The sequence below is a fragment of the Oncorhynchus nerka genome, linkage group LG18, assembly GCF_034236695.1.
Source record: "Oncorhynchus nerka isolate Pitt River linkage group LG18, Oner_Uvic_2.0, whole genome shotgun sequence".
Lineage (NCBI taxonomy): Eukaryota > Metazoa > Chordata > Actinopteri > Salmoniformes > Salmonidae > Oncorhynchus > Oncorhynchus nerka.
The window spans coordinates 84,169,092-84,187,571 of NC_088413.1; the positions used below are offsets into that span (position 1 = coordinate 84,169,092).

The 18,480-nt window shown below is 43.0% G+C and overlaps 1 protein-coding gene across 6 annotated transcripts in view; it reads right to left on the bottom strand.

The window, feature by feature from the left end:
• Positions 1 to 18,023, bottom strand: part of jade1 (jade family PHD finger 1) — a 111,945-nt gene extending 93,922 nt beyond the window's left edge. Inside the window, exons 1-4 of one of the 6 annotated variants that reach the window (XM_065004463.1) lie at positions 17,938 to 18,023; positions 15,209 to 15,289; positions 3,160 to 3,224; positions 603 to 760 (exon numbers count right to left, since the gene is read on the bottom strand). In XM_065004463.1, the coding sequence (XP_064860535.1) occupies positions 603 to 760; positions 3,160 to 3,224; positions 15,209 to 15,260 (275 nt within the window). In that variant the 5' untranslated portion in view covers positions 15,261 to 15,289; positions 17,938 to 18,023. Of the gene's footprint in view, positions 1 to 602; positions 761 to 1,176; positions 1,490 to 3,159; positions 3,225 to 15,208; positions 15,290 to 16,728; positions 17,040 to 17,937 lie in introns of those variants that run through there. The other 5 variants (XM_065004459.1, XM_065004461.1, XM_065004462.1 and 2 more) reach the window with 5 other exon arrangements.
• Between the last annotated feature and the right edge of the window lie 457 nt (positions 18,024 to 18,480).

Here is an 18,480-nt window from a genome sequence, read left to right on the forward strand (position 1 = left end):
TCCTACCAGGCTACATGTCCTACCGGGCTACACGTCCTACCGGGCTACAGGCTACATGTCCTACCGGGCTACACGTCCTACCGGGCTACAGGCTACACGTCCTACCGGTCTACATGTCCTACCGGGCTACACGTCCTACCGGGCTACATGTCCTACCGGGCTACAGGCTACATGTCCTACCGGGCTACACGTCCTACCGGGCTACACGTCCTACCGGGCTACATGTCCTACCGGGCTACAGGCTACATGTCCTACCGGGCTACACGTCCTACCGGGCTACAGGCTGGTGTTTAGGCTACATGTCCTACCGGGCTACAGGATGGTGTGAGGGCTACATGTCCTACCGGGCTACAGGCTGGGGGATGGTGTGAGGGCTACATGTCCTACCGGGCTACAGGCTGGGGGATGGTGTGAGGGCTACATGTCCTACCGGGCTACAGGCTGGGGGATGGTGTGAGGGCTACATGTCCTACCGGGCTACAGGCTGGGGGATGGTGTGAGGGCTACATGTCCTACCGGGCTACAGGCTGGGGGATGGTGTGAGGGCTACATGTCCTACCGGGCTACAGGCTGGGGGTTGGTGTGAGGGCTACATGTCCTACCGGGCTACAGGCTGGGGGATGGTGTGAGGGCTGACAGGGACCTGGACTCCCTTCTCCCACTCCTGTCTCCAGGGATCTGCCAGGACGTAGTATTCCTCAGGGTTCAGTTGGTACGTGTCATGGAGCTTCATGGCCGTGATGAAGTCTGTCCTGAACACCTGCACAACACAGGGACACAGACCAGACACTTACTTAATACCTGGGACACAGACATAGAGAGACAAACAGATCACTCACTAACTGGGACATAGAGACAGACAGATCACTCACTAACTGGGACAGAGACACAGACAGATCACTCACTAAATAATTGATGAGTGTAGGGTAGGAGCGAGTCGTGTTCTTTCGACCAAATGATTGAAGCATTTTTAAACATGTATTTGTTCATATATTGACACACCCTGTGTTTTAATAAACTGTATGCACTGAGCCTGTCTGATTCTTTAAGCGCACTGTTTGATTAAATAACTAACACACACAAATTACTCTAGAATGAGTACGAGATCGATTTGATTGTGTCGGGCCGGGCTCAGACATGCTGCGCTGTGTTAAAAAAAAGAGGATTGTGACTAACTAGCACCTGTTGTCTGTCTCCTCCCTGCCGCGGCGACCACCACAGAACATCAGAGTTTATCAGAGCTCGCTCTCTCAGGCTTGTTGCTGAAGCTGCAACATAATCACAGCCATTTCTGATTGAAAAGTTGTTACCGAAATCACTCATTTGTTTAGGAATAACATTCCCTCTTCCCTCAACCCTTGCTCTCTCCATGTGAAACATGTATATATCACATGCACGTGATCAATAGCCTATCATAATCAAATCAATCCATTGGTTATAACAAACCCTGAACACCGTAACAGCAAAATGGACTCAACAGGCAAATGTTTACTGGTTGCTCAGGAGGGAAAGAGAAAGTCAGATGTGTGGAAGACATTTGACTTAGTTGTGGAAACTACTGGAGATCCAGACAGCGGAGGGTAAAGGAGCAGGCCTCCAGCTCCATGGTGGTTCTACAAGGCTGCTATAAGGAGGGTAAAGGAGCAGGCCTCCAGCTCCATGCTGGTTCTACAAGGCTGCTATAAGGAGGGTAAAGGAGCAGGCCTCCAGCTCCATGGTGGTTCTACAAGGCTGCTATAAGGAGGGTAAAGGAGCAGGCCTCCAGCTCCATGGTGGTTCTACAAGGCTGCTATAAGGAGGGTAAAGGAGCAGGCCTCCAGCTCCATGGTGGTTCTACAATGATGCTATAAGGAGGGTAAAGGAGCAGGCCTCCAGCTCCATGGTGGTTCTACAAGGCTGCTATAAGGAGGGTAAAGGAGCAGGCCTCCAGCTCCATGGTGGTTCTATAAGGCTGCTGTAAGGAGGGTAAAGGAGGAGGCCTCCAGCTCCATGGTGGTTCTACAAGGCTGCTATAAGGAGGAGATCCAGACAGAGGGTGAAGGAGCAGCGCTGTGAGAGTATTGTGTGTGCCAAACAGGTGCTGTCAGATATTATTTCTGACCATTTGGAACAGTGGAAAAACTATAGTGATGCACCGATATGACATTTTTGGATATCCGTTATTTTCCTAGCCAAAAACACTGATTTAAAATGTAGCAGCCATTTACACATACGGTTTAATAGATAACACAAACACATGGACACAGTGGTCTAAGGCACTGCATCTTAATGCAAGAGGTGTCACTACAGTCCCTGGTTCAAATCCAGGCTGTATCACATCCAGCCGTGATTGAGAGTCCCATAAGGCGGTGCACAATTGGCCCAGCGTCGTCTGGGTTTGGTGGGGGTGGGCCATCATTGTAAATAAGAATTTGTTCTTAAAAACTGACTTGCCTAGATAAATAAAGGTTACACACACACACACACACACACACACACACACACACACACTGACCAAAAAGTTATTTTGTTGGCATTTGCGTATGTCCACATTACCAGTAAAACATAATCAAAACCTAATTATTTCACTTACTTGCTGTGCTGTTTCGTTGTTCAGTTGTTTCATTCTCAACCAGGATGTCTATGAAAAGGAGTTTGGGTCTTTGCGTGTCAAAAAATATACATTACTATTTGACGTGTCAAATAAGCTTGTTGACCAACCAGGACCTGAATATGGCACGTCACATAATTTAACGCGTTCATCATTTTATCAACTGTGAATTTATTGTCAACATGAATTGGATCCCTCTCTTTCTACAGAATTGGTATATCGCCTACGATGGACACTATAGACTCACCGTCTCCCGCATTGGCCCGTTGTACAAACAAATAATTGTTTTGGGGAACAAGCGTCATAATGTAAACTGATGTAACAGGTGAAACTAAGATCTGCTTCATCTCCCTAAATTATTGTACAAGTTGACTGCAGGTATTAACTTAGTTTTGATGATATTGAAAAAAAAAATATATATATATATATATATATGGTCTACCTCCCTAAAAAAGGGACATAGACAAACAGATCATTAAATAACATAGACAGACGACATTCATCAGCACACAGCAACAAGCAGACAGAAGCTGGGTGAGGGGTTAGGTGTTAAGGGTGGGGTGACTTACTTCTGAGGGCTTCTTCCAATTGGCTCTCCTGGGTTGAGAATGTTGGGACCAGGAAGTGGAGTTACCTTAAAGATGACAGAGAAAAGACATCAGACATTTCCTTACTTGTAGGCCAGTGGCAAGGCCCTACATTAGAGATACTCCTACCAGAGGTAGAACAAAACACATCCCTAATGTCTCCCATTTGATGGTTGTGTAAAAGTGTTTTACTGTAAAAGAGATTAAATTGATCAATATTGTGAGACACCCCTTTAACTGAAAAAGTGCAGAATATGCCTGGCAGGAAGGAGGAGGGGCCACAAACTCATGTAACCCAATATTACATGCTGTGATATTGCTAAAATGTGGAATAGAAGTTGTCAGTTGTCTGCACTACATACAACAAACAAACAGCATTATAATATCTTTAATGCATCTAGGAAACATAGACCTGGAAACAGATACAACAGGGGAATATATCAACTATGAATATTTATAATGAATATAAGCTTTACTTTGTGTTAGCTGATTAATAGACAACTTTCCAAGTCAAATGTTCTCTCGTTCAGTGGTTTATGGTCCTGTCTGACAAGAATACACACAGTAAACATGTTTTTTTCTATGCTGTGGCTATTGTAATCGTCACTAAGGAAAACAAGTGGCCTCAGACATCAAAATGACAGTAGGGATGTTAACCGGTTAGTCACCGGAAAAACATTTGACCGTAAACAGTAACAGTAAAAATGTGCATCATTTTGTGGAATTAAATTGGCACGTGTATTTTCATTAGTCACACACAGCATACAGACTAGTCAGAGAGGAATAGTCTACCACCTGTCAGACACCAGAGAAGCTCCTCAAAGTCTGTAGACTACTGGAGTGAAACCTGTTTTTGTAAGGCCAGTCATTGGTCAGCCCAGTCATTGCGTAACAAATAACAATTCTAAATGCAACTGCGTGTTAACTTGTGGCCACGATTTAAAAATAAGCTATTTTAATTTCTCAATCTCAACTCATAAAGTGTGCAACCTTATTGCCATTCAGCTGCATAGGGTATAGTTTGCCTATAATACAATGTGAGCTGGAGACAGTACAATGTAACGTGGAGGCAGTACAATGTAACGTGGAGGCAGTATAATGTAACGTGGAGACAGTATAATGTAACGTGGAGACAGTTGCATAGGGTATAGTTTGCCTATAATACAATGTGAGCTGGAGACAGTACAACGTAACGTGGAGGCAGTACAATGTAACGTGAGCTGGAGACAGTACAATGTAACGTGGAGGCAGTACAATGTAACGTGGAGGCAGTATAATGTAACGTGGAGGCAGTATAATGTAGAGACAGCTGCATAGGGTATAGTTTGCCTATAGTACAATGTGAGCTGGAGACAGTACAATGTAACGTGGAGGCAGTACAATGTAACGTGGAGGCAGTATAATGTAACGTGGAGGCAGTATAATGTAGAGACAGCTGCATAGGGTATAGTTTGCCTATAATACAATGTGAGCTGGAGACAGTACAATGTAACGTGGAGGCAGTACAATGTAACGTGGAGGCAGTATAATGTAGAGACAGCTGCATAGGGTATAGTTTGCCTATAATACAATGTGAGCTGGAGACAGTACAATGTAACGTGGAGGCAGTATAATGTAACGTGGAGGCAGTATAATGTAATGTGGAGGCAGTATAATGTAATGTGGAGACAGTATAATGTAATGTGAGCTGGAGACAGTACAATGTAACGTGGAGGCAGTATAATGTAACGTGGAGACAGTATAATGTAACGTGGAGGCAGTATAATGTAATGTGGAGACAGTATAATGTAATGTGAGCTGGAGACAGTACAATGTAACGTGGAGGCAGTATAATGTAATGTGGAGACAGTATAATGTAATGTGAGCTGGAGACAGTACAATGTAATGTGGAGACAGTACAATGTAATGTGGAGACAGTATAATGTAATGTGGAGACAGTATAATGTAATGTGGAGACAGTATAATGTAATGTGGAGACAGTATAATGTAACGTGGAGACAGTATAATGTAACGTGGAGACAGTATAATGTAATGTGGAGACAGTATAATGTAATGTGGAGACAGTATAATGTAACGTGGAGGCAGTATAATGTAACGTGGAGACAGTATAATGTAACGTGGAGACAGTATAATGTAACGTGGAGGCAGTATAATGTAACGTGGAGGCAGTATAATGTAATGTGGAGGCAGTATAATGTAATGTGGAGACAGTATAATGTAACGTGAGCTGGAGACAGTATAATGTAACGTGAGCTGGAGACAGTATAATGTAATGTAATGTGGAGACAGTATAATGTAACGTGAGCTGGAGACAGTACAATGTAATGTGGAGGCAGTATAATGTAACGTGGAGGCAGTATATTGTAACGTGAGCTGGAGACAGTATAATGTAACGTGAGCTGGAGACAGTACAATGTAATGTGGAGGCAGTATAATGTAACGTGGAGACAGTATAATGTAACGTGGAGGCAGTATAATGTAATGTGGAGGCAGTATAATGTAATGTGGAGGCAGTATAATGTAATGTGGAGACAGTATAATGTAATGTAGAGGCAGTATAATGTAATGTGGAGGCAGTATAATGTAATGTGGAGGCAGTATAATGTAATGTGGAGACAGTATAATGTAATGTGAGCTGGAGACAGTATAATGTAATGTGGAGACAGTATAATGTAATGTGGAGGCAGTATAATGTAATGTGGAGACAGTATATTGTAACGTGAGCTGGAGACAGTATAATGTAACGTGAGCTGGAGACAGTATATTGTAACGTGAGCTGGAGACAGTACAATGTAATGTGGAGGCAGTATAATGTAATGTGGAGACAGTATAATGTAATGTGGAGACAGTATAATGTAATGTGGAGACAGTATAATGTAATGTGGAGACAGTATAATGTAACGTGAGCTGGAGACAGTACAATGTAATGTGGAGACAGTATAATGTAATGTGGAGGCAGTATAATGTAACGTGGAGGCAGTATAATGTAACGTGGAGGCAGTATAATGTAACGTGGAGGCAGTATAATGTAACGTGGAGGCAGTATAATGTAACGTGAGCTGGAGACAGTATATTGTAACGTGAGCTGGAGACAGTATATTGTAACGTGAGCTGGAGACAGTACATTGTAACGTGAGCTGGAGACAGTACATTGTAACGTGGAGACAGTATAATGTAATGTGGAGGCAGTATAATGTAACGTGGAGGCAGTATAATGTAACGTGGAGGCAGTATAATGTAACGTGGAGGCAGTATAATGTAACGTGGAGGCAGTATAATGTAACGTGAGCTGGAGACAGTATAATGTAACGTGAGCTGGAGACAGTATATTGTAACGTGAGCTGGAGACAGTATAATGTAACGTGGAGACAGTATAATGTAACGTGAGCTGGAGACAGTATAATGTAACGTGGAGACAGTATAATGTAACGTGAGCTGGAGACAGTATAATGTAATGTGGAGACAGTATAATGTAACGTGAGCTGGAGACAGTATATTGTAACGTGAGCTGGAGACAGTATAATGTAATGTGGAGACAGTATAATGTAACGTGAGCTGGAGACAGTATATTGTAACGTGAGCTGGAGACAGTATAATGTAATGTGGAGACAGTATAATGTAACGTGAGCTGGAGACAGTATATTGTAACGTGATATAACACTATTTGACGAGTTAAATAAGCTTTTAATTTGACACGTTTACTAACACAGTTCTATCATAGAATGCCGTGTATTATGAATTTGCACATGCAAGCCAAGCGCCACCACTACTATCAGCACTGTCAAAGCCAAGCGCCACCACTACTATCAGCACTGTCAAAGCCAAGCGCCACCACTACTATCAGTAGCACTGTCAAAGCCAAGCGCCACCACTACTATCAGCACTGTCAAAGCCAAGCGCCACCACTACTATCAGTAGCACTGTCAAAGCCAAGCGCCACCACTACTATCAACACTGTCAAAGCCAAGCGCCACCACTACTATCAGTAGCACTGTCAAAGCCAAGCGCCACCACTACTATCAGCACTGTCAAAGCCAAGCGACACCACTACTATCAGTAGCACTGTCAAAGCCAAGCGCCACCACTACTATCAGCACTGTCAAAGCCAAGCAACACCACTACTATCAGTAGCACTGTCAAAGCCAAGCGCCACCACTACTATCAGCACTGTCAAAGCCAAGCAACACCACTACTATCAACACTGTCAAAGCCAAGCAACACCACTACTATCAACACTGTCAAAGCCAAGCAACACCACTACTATCAGCACTGTCAAAGCCAAGCGCCACCACTACTATCAGCACTGTCAAAGCCAAGCAACACCACTACTATCAACACTGTCAAAGCCAAGCAACACCACTACTATCAGTAGCACTGTCAAAGCCAAGCAACACCACTACTATCAGTACTGTCAAAGCCAAGCAACACCACTACTATCAGCACTGTCAAAGCCAAGCGCCACCACTACTATCAGCACTGTCAAAGCCAAGCAACACCACTACTATCAACACTGTCAAAGCCAAGCAACACCACTACTATCAGTAGCACTGTCAAAGCCAAGCAACACCACTACTATCAGTACTGTCAAAGCCAAGCAACACCACTACTATCAGTACTGTCAAAGCCAAGCGCCACCACTACTATCAGCACTGTCAAAGCCAAGCAACACCACTACTATCAGTAGCACTGTCAAAGCCAAGCGCCACCACTACTATCTGTAGCACTGTCAAAGCCAAGCGCCACCACTACTATCAGTAGCACTGTCAAAGCCAAGCAACACCACTACTATCAGTAGCACTGTCAAAGCCAAGCGCCACCACTACTATCAACACTGTCAAAGCCAAGCAACACCACTACTATCAGTAGCACTGTCAAAGCCAAGCAACACCACTACTATCAGTACTGTCAAAGCCAAGCAACACCACTACTATCAGTACTGTCAAAGCCAAGCGCCACCACTACTATCAGCACTGTCAAAGCCAAGCAACACCACTACTATCAGTAGCACTGTCAAAGCCAAGCGCCACCACTACTATCTGTAGCACTGTCAAAGCCAAGCGCCACCACTACTATCAGTAGCACTGTCAAAGCCAAGCAACACCACTACTATCAGTAGCACTGTCAAAGCCAAGCGCCACCACTACTATCAACACTGTCAAAGCCAAGCAACACCACTACTATCAGTAGCACTGTCAAAGCCAAGCGCCACCACTACTATCAGCACTGTCAAAGCCAAGCGCCACCACTACTATCAGCACTGTCAAAGCCAAGCGACACCACTACTATCAGTAGCACTGTCAAAGCTGTACGAAAAGTCTGCAAACGAGCAAACACCGTCCACGAACAACGTGTTTACTATATCCAATAGTTATTCCCTGTTGTATATAATAACACATACGGTTTCCTGGGCTAACAATGTAACAATTACATTTATTTTTTAAATACTGCACAGTTTCCTAAGGACTAGAAGCGAAGCTGCCATCTCTATTGGCGCTATCTTGTGTTAAAGAATGAAGAAGCTTCACCCTCCCAGCCTTCACCCTCCCAGCTTTCACCCTCCCAGCTTTCACCCTCCCAGCTTTCACCCTCCCAGCTTTCACCCTCCCAGCTTTCACCCTCCCAGCTTTCACCCTCCCAGCCTTCACCCTCCCAGCCTTCACCCTCCCAGCCTTCACCCTCCCAGCCTTCACCCTCCCTGCTTCAGTCACTGAAGTCACTGGTCTCCTTGACCTTTTTGAGCGCCATCACTTGCTAACGGCCCTCTCTGCCTTGCAGTCCTCAGTCTGTGGGCGGAGATCAATCAATCAAGCAGTAGACTGTTCATCATGTTGGTGGACAGGCTGGACCTCCACTTGATGAGTCATGGCCAAGAGCACACAGCAGGATGTCCCGTGTCTCTTCCATTCACACTCTTTGGAGAAAAAAAATAGTACAATTCCGACACTCGCAATAGTTGTCGCTCCGAAACTCTCTCTGCTTCCACTTGATGAATGGATGCAAAGCGCCAGCATACGTTGAATGGGCAGAAAGCGAGGTTCCACTAGATTCCATAGCCACAAAGTCAGATTCCATTAGCCTGAATGACATGACCCACGTAATTATAGCGCGAGGATGAGCTGTGAGAGCTGTCAGTCAGACTAAAATTCCATAGCCACAAAGTCAAAATTGGCTATATTGCATGCCACTCAAAACAATCCTATGTTGCACATTTTGTAGTGTGCAGTTCAGGCCAGGAAGATACGACCATATTCTCTAGAATACCAGAGCACCTAGCCATGGCCTACAGCCACAAAGTCCCGGCACACACAACCAACATTGGAATGATATTCTAATAAGCTAAATAATTCCATATGTGATGCCTAGCGACCCATATCATTGTGATGCCTAGCGACCCATATCATTGTGATGCCTAGCGACCCATATCATTGTGATGCCTAGCGACCCATATCATTGTGATGCCTAGCGACCCATATCATTGTGATGCCATATCATTGTGATGCCTAGCGACCCATATCATTGTGATGCCTAGCGACCCATATCATTGTGATGCCATATCATTGTGATGCCATATCATTGTGATGCCTAGCGACCCATATCATTGTGATGCCTAGCGACCCATATCATTGTGATGCCTAGCGACCCATATCATTGTGATGCCTAGCGACCCATATCATTGTGATGCCTAGCGACCCATATCATTGCGATGCCTAGCGACCCATATCATTGCGATGCCTAGCGACCCATATCATTGCGATGCCTAGCGACCCATATCATTGCGATGCCTAGCGACCCATATCATTGTGATGCCTAGCGACCCATATCATTGTGATGCCTAGCGACCCATATCATTGCGATGCCATATCATTGTGATGCCTAGCCACCCATATCATTGCGATGCCTAGCCACCCATATCATTGTGATGCCTAGCGACCCATATCATTGTGATGCCTAGCGACCCATATCATTGTGATGCCTAGCGACCCATATCATTGTGATGCCATATCATTGCGATGCCTAGCCACCCATATCATTGCGATGCCATATCATTGTGATGCCTAGCCACCCATATCATTGCGATGCCTAGCGACCCATATCATTGCGATGCCATATCATTGCGATGCCTAGCCACCCATATCATTGCGATGCCATATCATTGTGATGCCTAGCCACCCATATCATTGCGATGCCTAGCGACCCATATCATTGCGATGCCATATCATTGCGATGCCTAGCGACCCATATCATTGCGATGCCATATCATTGCGATGCCTAGCGACCCATATCATTGCGTTGCCATATCATTGCGATGCCTAGCCACCCATATCATTGCGATGCCTAGCCACCCATATCATTGCGATGCCATATCATTGCGATGCCTAGCCACCCATATCATTGCGATGCCATATCATTGTGATGCCTAGCCACCCATATCATTGCGATGCCTAGCGACCCATATCATTGCGATGCCATATCATTGCGATGCCTAGCGACCCATATCATTGCGATGCCATATCATTGCGATGCCTAGCGACCCATATCATTGCGTTGCCATATCATTGCGATGCCTAGCCACCCATATCATTGCGATGCCTAGCCACCCATATCATTGCGATGCCATATCATTGTGATGCCTAGCCACCCATATCATTGCGATGCCTAGCCACCCATATCATTGTGATGCCTAGCGACCCATATCATTGTGATGCCTAGCGACCCATATCATTGTGATGCCTAGCGACCCATATCATTGTGATGCCATATCATTGCGATGCCTAGCCACCCATATCATTGCGATGCCATATCATTGTGATGCCTAGCCACCCATATCATTGCGATGCCTAGCGACCCATATCATTGCGATGCCATATCATTGCGATGCCTAGCCACCCATATCATTGCGATGCCATATCATTGTGATGCCTAGCCACCCATATCATTGCGATGCCTAGCGACCCATATCATTGCGATGCCATATCATTGCGATGCCTAGCGACCCATATCATTGCGATGCCATATCATTGCGATGCCTAGCGACCCATATCATTGCGTTGCCATATCATTGCGATGCCTAGCCACCCATATCATTGCGATGCCTAGCCACCCATATCATTGCGATGCCATATCATTGCGATGCCTAGCCACCCATATCATTGCGATGCCATATCATTGTGATGCCTAGCCACCCATATCATTGCGATGCCTAGCGACCCATATCATTGCGATGCCATATCATTGCGATGCCTAGCGACCCATATCATTGCGATGCCATATCATTGCGATGCCTAGCGACCCATATCATTGCGTTGCCATATCATTGCGATGCCTAGCCACCCATATCATTGCGATGCCTAGCCACCCATATCATTGCGATGCCATATCATTGCGATGCCTAGCGACCCATATCATTGCGATGCCTAGCCACCCATATCATTGCGATGCCATATCATTGCGATGCCTAGCGACCCATATCATTGCGATGCCTAGCGACCCATATCATTGCGATGCCTAGCCACCCATATCATTGCGATGCCATATCATTGCGATGCCATATCATTGCGATGCCTAGCCACCCATATCATTGCGATGCCTAGCCACCCATATCATTCTTTGAAATCTGTCTGTTTTCAATAGCCTACAGCCAAAATGATATTGAAACCAGCATGTTTCTTCTACTACTGTCCAAAAACAGTAAAGCACAATCCTATCGTTACATCTTCAGATATTCTCTCTAATTTCTACCATTAGGTTGTGTATATGCAGCTCTGTCGCATGATAAAAAAGGTTCTCATCAGGTGTGCGTTTGAGAATGATGTTCTCCCGTAATAGCATTTTGAAACATATATGTGTAGTCTATCAAAGTAATCAGACCAATTTTTTTACTTTGACTATATTACTATATTTAACTTCTTGGCTTAAGTAAAACATTTTAAACTTCTTCCACAAAAATACTTGTAAAGTAGTAAAGCAAAGTTCCACCAATATTTCTTCATGGAAAATACCATCTATTTTACAATTCTGTATCCGAAGACACTCGGGTCCCAGATCAGGTCTCAGGTACAGTTGGATCCGTGAAGACCTCTAGTCTTGGGAAGAGGTTAGGGTTAGTCTGAGGTTAGATAGAGCTCGACATTAACACTTGTCCGGGATAAGCAACAACAAAAAATGTTTACATTTACATTACATTTACATTTAAGTCATTTTTTATCACAATATCAAACAATTACTCCAATCAGCATTGGATCAGAGCCAAGTATGTTGAGTGGTCGGAAATCCCGCTCATCGGTCGCACTCTGGCACGCCACATCATTTCCAACCACTTCGCTAAAAACCCTCATCGCTCAGAGGAAGAAGAAAAAAATTGCTGCTCCAAATTATGACCATTAAAAGTACCATTTAACCAACACCCATCTATTGTTGTGACTTCCTGGACCTACCATTTAACCAACACCCATCTATTGTTGTGACTTCCTGGACCTACCATTTAACCAACACCCATCTATTGTTGTGACTTCCTGGACCTACCATTTAACCAACACCCATCTATTGTTGTGACTTCCTGGACCTACCATTTAACCAACACCCATCTATTGTTGTGACTTCCTGGACCTACCATTTAACCAACACCCATCTATTGTTGTGACTTCCTGACCTACCATTTAACCAACACCCATCTATTGTTGTGACTTCCTGGACCTACCATTTAACCAACACCCATCTATTGTTGTGACTTCCTGGACCTACCATTTAACCAACACCCATCTATTGTTGTGACTTCCTGGACCTACCATTTAACCAACACCCATCTATTGTTGTGACTTCCTGGACCTACCATTTAACCAACACCCATCTATTGTTGTGACTTCCTGGACCTACCATTTGGTTGTTATGTATTGAAACAGAACCATATGATTTAAATTAAAAGTATTTTAATAAGCTACATGAAAAGGCGACTGTAAAAAGCACTCATCATTTCAAATAGGCAACATGTCGTAAAAACACTGAATAGGTCAGGAGCCAGACAGGAAGTTAATTATTTAGGCTAGATTAATAGCCTATTATTTCAGTTATTTCAAAGCTATAGCCTACAAATAAGTAAAGCATTTGCGAGTGACAAACTAGGCTGGCTCCGCATTTAAACAACATTTTGTTCTATTGAATCATCATAGTCTATAAATTCCAACATATAGGCTGTGACTTACTTAGAAATTAAATACAAATGAAAAGTGCCTTTTTAGGCTCCGTGCCTTTGAATTAATTTTTAGAAATACGAGTTTGGCCAGAGTCTGTGGCTTCAGGCTCATGCGATGGGGATGCTAAACACCCTTCGGGACATTCTTGCCAGTCTGGGCAGGGATGCCGATTTAAAAATATATATATTTTTTTTAATTAGGTAGGCCTAAAGGGTTTTTATGCAAAATAACCAGATAAAAATGGAAACTTCCTTGAAAGAGGTAATATGTCTGGCCTATTGGGACACAAATCAATGATATCTATACAACAGGCTAATAGAATGAAATCAAACAACTTAAGAGATCAGATTTTTTGTTCAGAAATTCATTGCTACAATGACACACTTAGCCAGCTACCCACCTAAATCCTTTCTGTTAGCATGTGCACCTACTTAGTACACCATCATGCTTACAGGATACGCGTCTTTTCAGATTCCACAGTGATTCTTTAGTTGTGGACACAACATCACCACACTCCCTTTCTTGCTCTTCGTCCTCATCTTGGTAAGTCACCTTGATTTTGCATCTGTGTGTTTTATCAGTTTCTTCATGAAAATATTTAGCGAACTCCATGACAGTAACTAAAGCAAGGGGCTATAGCAGCACACAGTCATGTTTGACAAATATGATGAAAGAACTAATATTAAACGTATAAAGGCTTGATTTTGTTGATATACTCGAGGGTTCAGATCAACTGGTCAGAAGACCAGAGTGAAGGACAGTGCCAGTTGAGCCCTGCCCATCACCCATCTTGAATCCGAGCGGATGCAGTCAGCATTTTGAAACTATATAACCATAAATGTAATTGTTTAAAAATATGAAATTGTCATTTTATTGAAGCATCTCTTACCTTGTTTCAAAGTAGCCTTTAAAAATACAATCTTAGGAATGTTGAGGGAATTATTGCATAAACACTTCATATGCCATGAAACCATGTTCTATTGGTTATCAAAACAACATTATGTTATTGTCCAGTAGCCAAACACACAATCCTATCCATATTAATAACCCATGCTGGTTGATGCATCTTTAGATCCCTCGTTTCTTCATTTCTAACATATATTTGCATCTCTGTCATTTGAAACCACTTGTGCATGCAGTTTCCCGCTAATTACAGCACTTTGAGATATCAGCTGATGTACGAAGGGCTATATAAATACATTTGATTTTGATTTAATTGTGTTTCGGAACATTTGCACGTAGCCTACAGCTTATAATATGAAGAAATAAAACTTGATCAACATTTTAAGAGAAGCGGTCTGATCCGTTGCATCAGCCTCATTGCTATTTAACTTTTTTTTGTAATTGCAATGTAGCAATATCTTAGACTACCAAGGGTACTTTGAAACAGGCTTGAATATGCAAAGAAGCCAATGGGCAGAGAGTAGCCTACTGTCAGACTCTCTATGGGGAAAGATAATACAGCAATGCATTTCATAAAGGGGTTCCTTGCATTATACATATAATGTCAAGCCCTAGGGTTAGTCTGGGTTAGTCTGGGGTAGAGGTTAGTCTGGGTTAGTCTGGGGTAGAGGTTAGTGTTATGCCATGTTCAAATCAACTGGGAACTCGGAAATCTCTGACTTCCGACTTCAGTGCGTTCAAAACAACTGGGAACTCGGAAAAAAAACATTTGCTCCAACTGTGAAAAATCGATTTGAACGGTCATCCAACTCTGGCCTTTTTCTAGAGCTCAGACTTTCCGACCTGAAAATCAATGGCGTCATGATTTGACCTTGTATTTCTCAGAGTTTCCAGTTGTTTTGAACGCAGTATTAGTCTAGACTAGAGAGAATGCTTACTTCCATTATCAGAGTCTTCTTCACTGCTGCTTGGATGCCGACTTCTCTTCATGGTCAGTCTTGGCGAGGTCAAGGTGTAATCTGAAAAGAGGAGATTCATAACCAACTGCCCAGTACAGACAGATTCCTTTGCCTCCATGTACAGAACTCTGTCACCAGACACTAAACATGGCTGTCATCAGCCTAACTGATGATCAATAATGTTATTGGATAGTATTGACATATAACAGTAAATCATTTGTTTGCAATTATGAAGAAACAAAATATTAATCTTACTGGTCAGTTATAAAATGGTCACCTCCCCCACAAAAACATCACACAGAAGTACTAGTCACTCTTCATGCATTTGTTTCAAGCCTCCTAACTAACTAGGAACAAGCGAAACACACCTGTGCTACTGACAGTGTTTCTTCCCATACAAGATATCAAGCAAAAAAACACTAACTACATCACAATGGCCTCACGGCTGTGTCTGAACGATCAACAATTGCACTAGAGTTGTTTATTTTGTATTTATTTTTTCAGTATTTTCTCGTTAATGTATGATGTATGTAAGAATGTAAATTGTTGATCTGTATTTTGAATTTTAAAAAATAAATTAAAAATGGTGAACCCATTTTGATGATGACCAAAGCCACGTTCCAAACAACTGGGAACTCGGAAAAAACGAACTCCGAATGGGATGTAGTTTTTGGAGCTGTCATCCAACCCGGGCCTCTTTCTAGAGCTCCGACTTCCCGACCTGAAGAGACGTCATGAATTGACCTCGTATTTTGCGAGTTCCCAGTTGTCTTGAACGCATATGAACGCGCCCCGGGTAAAACCGTGTCAGGTTAGAATGTGTTTAGCTATAATAAACCACCTCAATGTCCAAACAAATAGTTAGGCAGGAACAGACTCATATTAGACAAAACTTTACGAATCTATTACCCCATATTGACCAAACACAACCTGCGACAACGTGTCAAAACAAACAAGCATTCGCAGCTAAGCTATACGAACAAGTAAATAAGAAAACATGTTTGTCACTGAAAGATAACATGCCTGAGGTGCCAACTTGGCAGAGGCTGCTTGTCGCCGCAGCACCACCGAACTAGTAAACACTGTAGTTAGTTAACTAGCTAAGCTATCTAGTAGCTATCTGCTTTAAGCCACGTAACGTTAGCTAGCCTAGCTAATGCTAAAAGTTCCCACTCAACGAATTTAGCCGAAATGTATAGTATCGCTTGACCCCAGTATTGTGCCTCCACTCTGCATATGGACGCGTCAGAGAGTGTGGATATAATTAGTGTTTATTATGAAACATTATGCCAGATTCGATGGCCCGCTGAACTTTAATATTGGCGCCATTTTAAATGACGTAGAAACTGTGTGCTAACGGGTTGGGAATATGGCAGCGCAACCCTACCTGCCAACACTCGTTCACACGGGGTGAAAAACATAGTTTACATGAAAGATTCCTGTGTTAAAACCAGAGGAAGATTTTTTTTTTTTTTATAAAAAAAAAAATGGGACAATACCTACTGGCCGATGCGGTGGTGTATAAATACAGCTCGTGTAGCAGCGAGTACCACTCACCCCGCATTCCTCAAACACAAACAGTGGCGTATGCTGGATTTGGAGGGTATGCTCAACTACTGCCTGCTGTCGCAAGATGGGGTACTTTCATTGGGCAAACGCGTTTTTGCGTGATTAATCGAAATGGTGACCTAAAACCGCCTGGGAAAAAAAGGTTCACAATCGCCAATGCTCCTCGTTACAACCTTCAACCGAATAACCATAGGTCGATTTATTTTTGGACAGCAAACCTGTACCTTGGCCTTTTCTCAATCACATTCCCCTCGTCTCCTTCTCAAAACCCATTGGAGCAGAAGGTCAGGGCGGAGGGACTTCTCTCTTTCTCATCCAATGGGTTTCGAGTTGTGGGTCTTGATTGTTGACAAATGACCAGTCATCAGCTACTGGGCTGTCACTAGTTACCACAGCCACAATGTCTATCAGAAAAATCCCTCATAACAAAAAAGTGTTTTTCAGTGTTCATTTAAGGTTAGCAGTGTGGTTAGCTTTAAAATCTCAAAATACTTAAAATACATTTTTTTAATTTTAAATAGGCGGGGTTAAGACTTTGTTGCTGTGGTAACTAGTGACGACCCCAGCAGTGGCGCAGCATTGTAACGACAAAATGTATAAAACAATACAAATCAAGGGAATTATGGTGCTATAAAGACTACTGTGAACTATGTCTTTTCACAGTCGGGGTTCGTTTTTTTCGAGTTTCCAGTTGTTTTTAACGTCCCCAATCTGAGTTCTCGGTTGTGTAGTGTGGCATTATACTGCACTTTTCGGTGGTGGGCCAACGCCGAAAACAGTGAATTTGATCGATCTACGCCGAGGGAGGAGCTGAGTTTTTGTATCTGACAATGAAATATTCTTGATTACTGTAAAAATGTGTTTCACACTCAATTCTTGCAGTTTGTCAGTAAAAAAAATAGTTCAACACTGCCCAGGCATATTTGCAAACTGCTAAACTTGGAACCAATCAGAACTCCTGTACGTACCCCTTGTGATGAAGGCAGCCAATGGCCTACATCTATATACGATTTGTACGATACTGACAAGATACTTGTCTCTCCGTCCTAATGGTGCTTTCAAGATATATGGGAACCACTACGGTATAATGAGACTGCATCCAAGATAACCTTAAAAACAACAGGCGGACATCTACTCACATCAGAGAGGAAAATGAAGAGAGAGGCCCAGCTCGGTTAAAAATATGTATCCCTCCAGAAGGTGGCATTATTTCATCCAACAAGCACTGAGTTTTGTACGGAGGTCAATGAGAGTGTAGAATTTGGTCAACAACAAAAAATTTATGGCTTATTTGCTACATAAGGTTTATTTGTTCGAATATATGTTTCATCATGCTTAAGTTGTTACGAGTGTATTGATATAAGTAGGGCACGCCACACGGCAACTTTGAGAAAAAACATTATCAGAGTTGTTTCGAGATGGCTATGCATGTTCATGGCATGAGGCTAGTAAGTGTGATATTATTTAAAATGCATTAATAATAACGAAATTATACAGAATCATAATGTGTACCAGTAAGTCATATTCTATTCATTTATCTAAATGTTGATAATACGATCTGTGTACTCTATTGATGTCTGATCTGAGTTTGATTGGTTAACCCTATGAATTCCTATAGGGGCGCACAAGGGAGAACTACGGTTCTGGTTCAGGAAAAAAATAGCGGAAGTGAATGCTGAGTT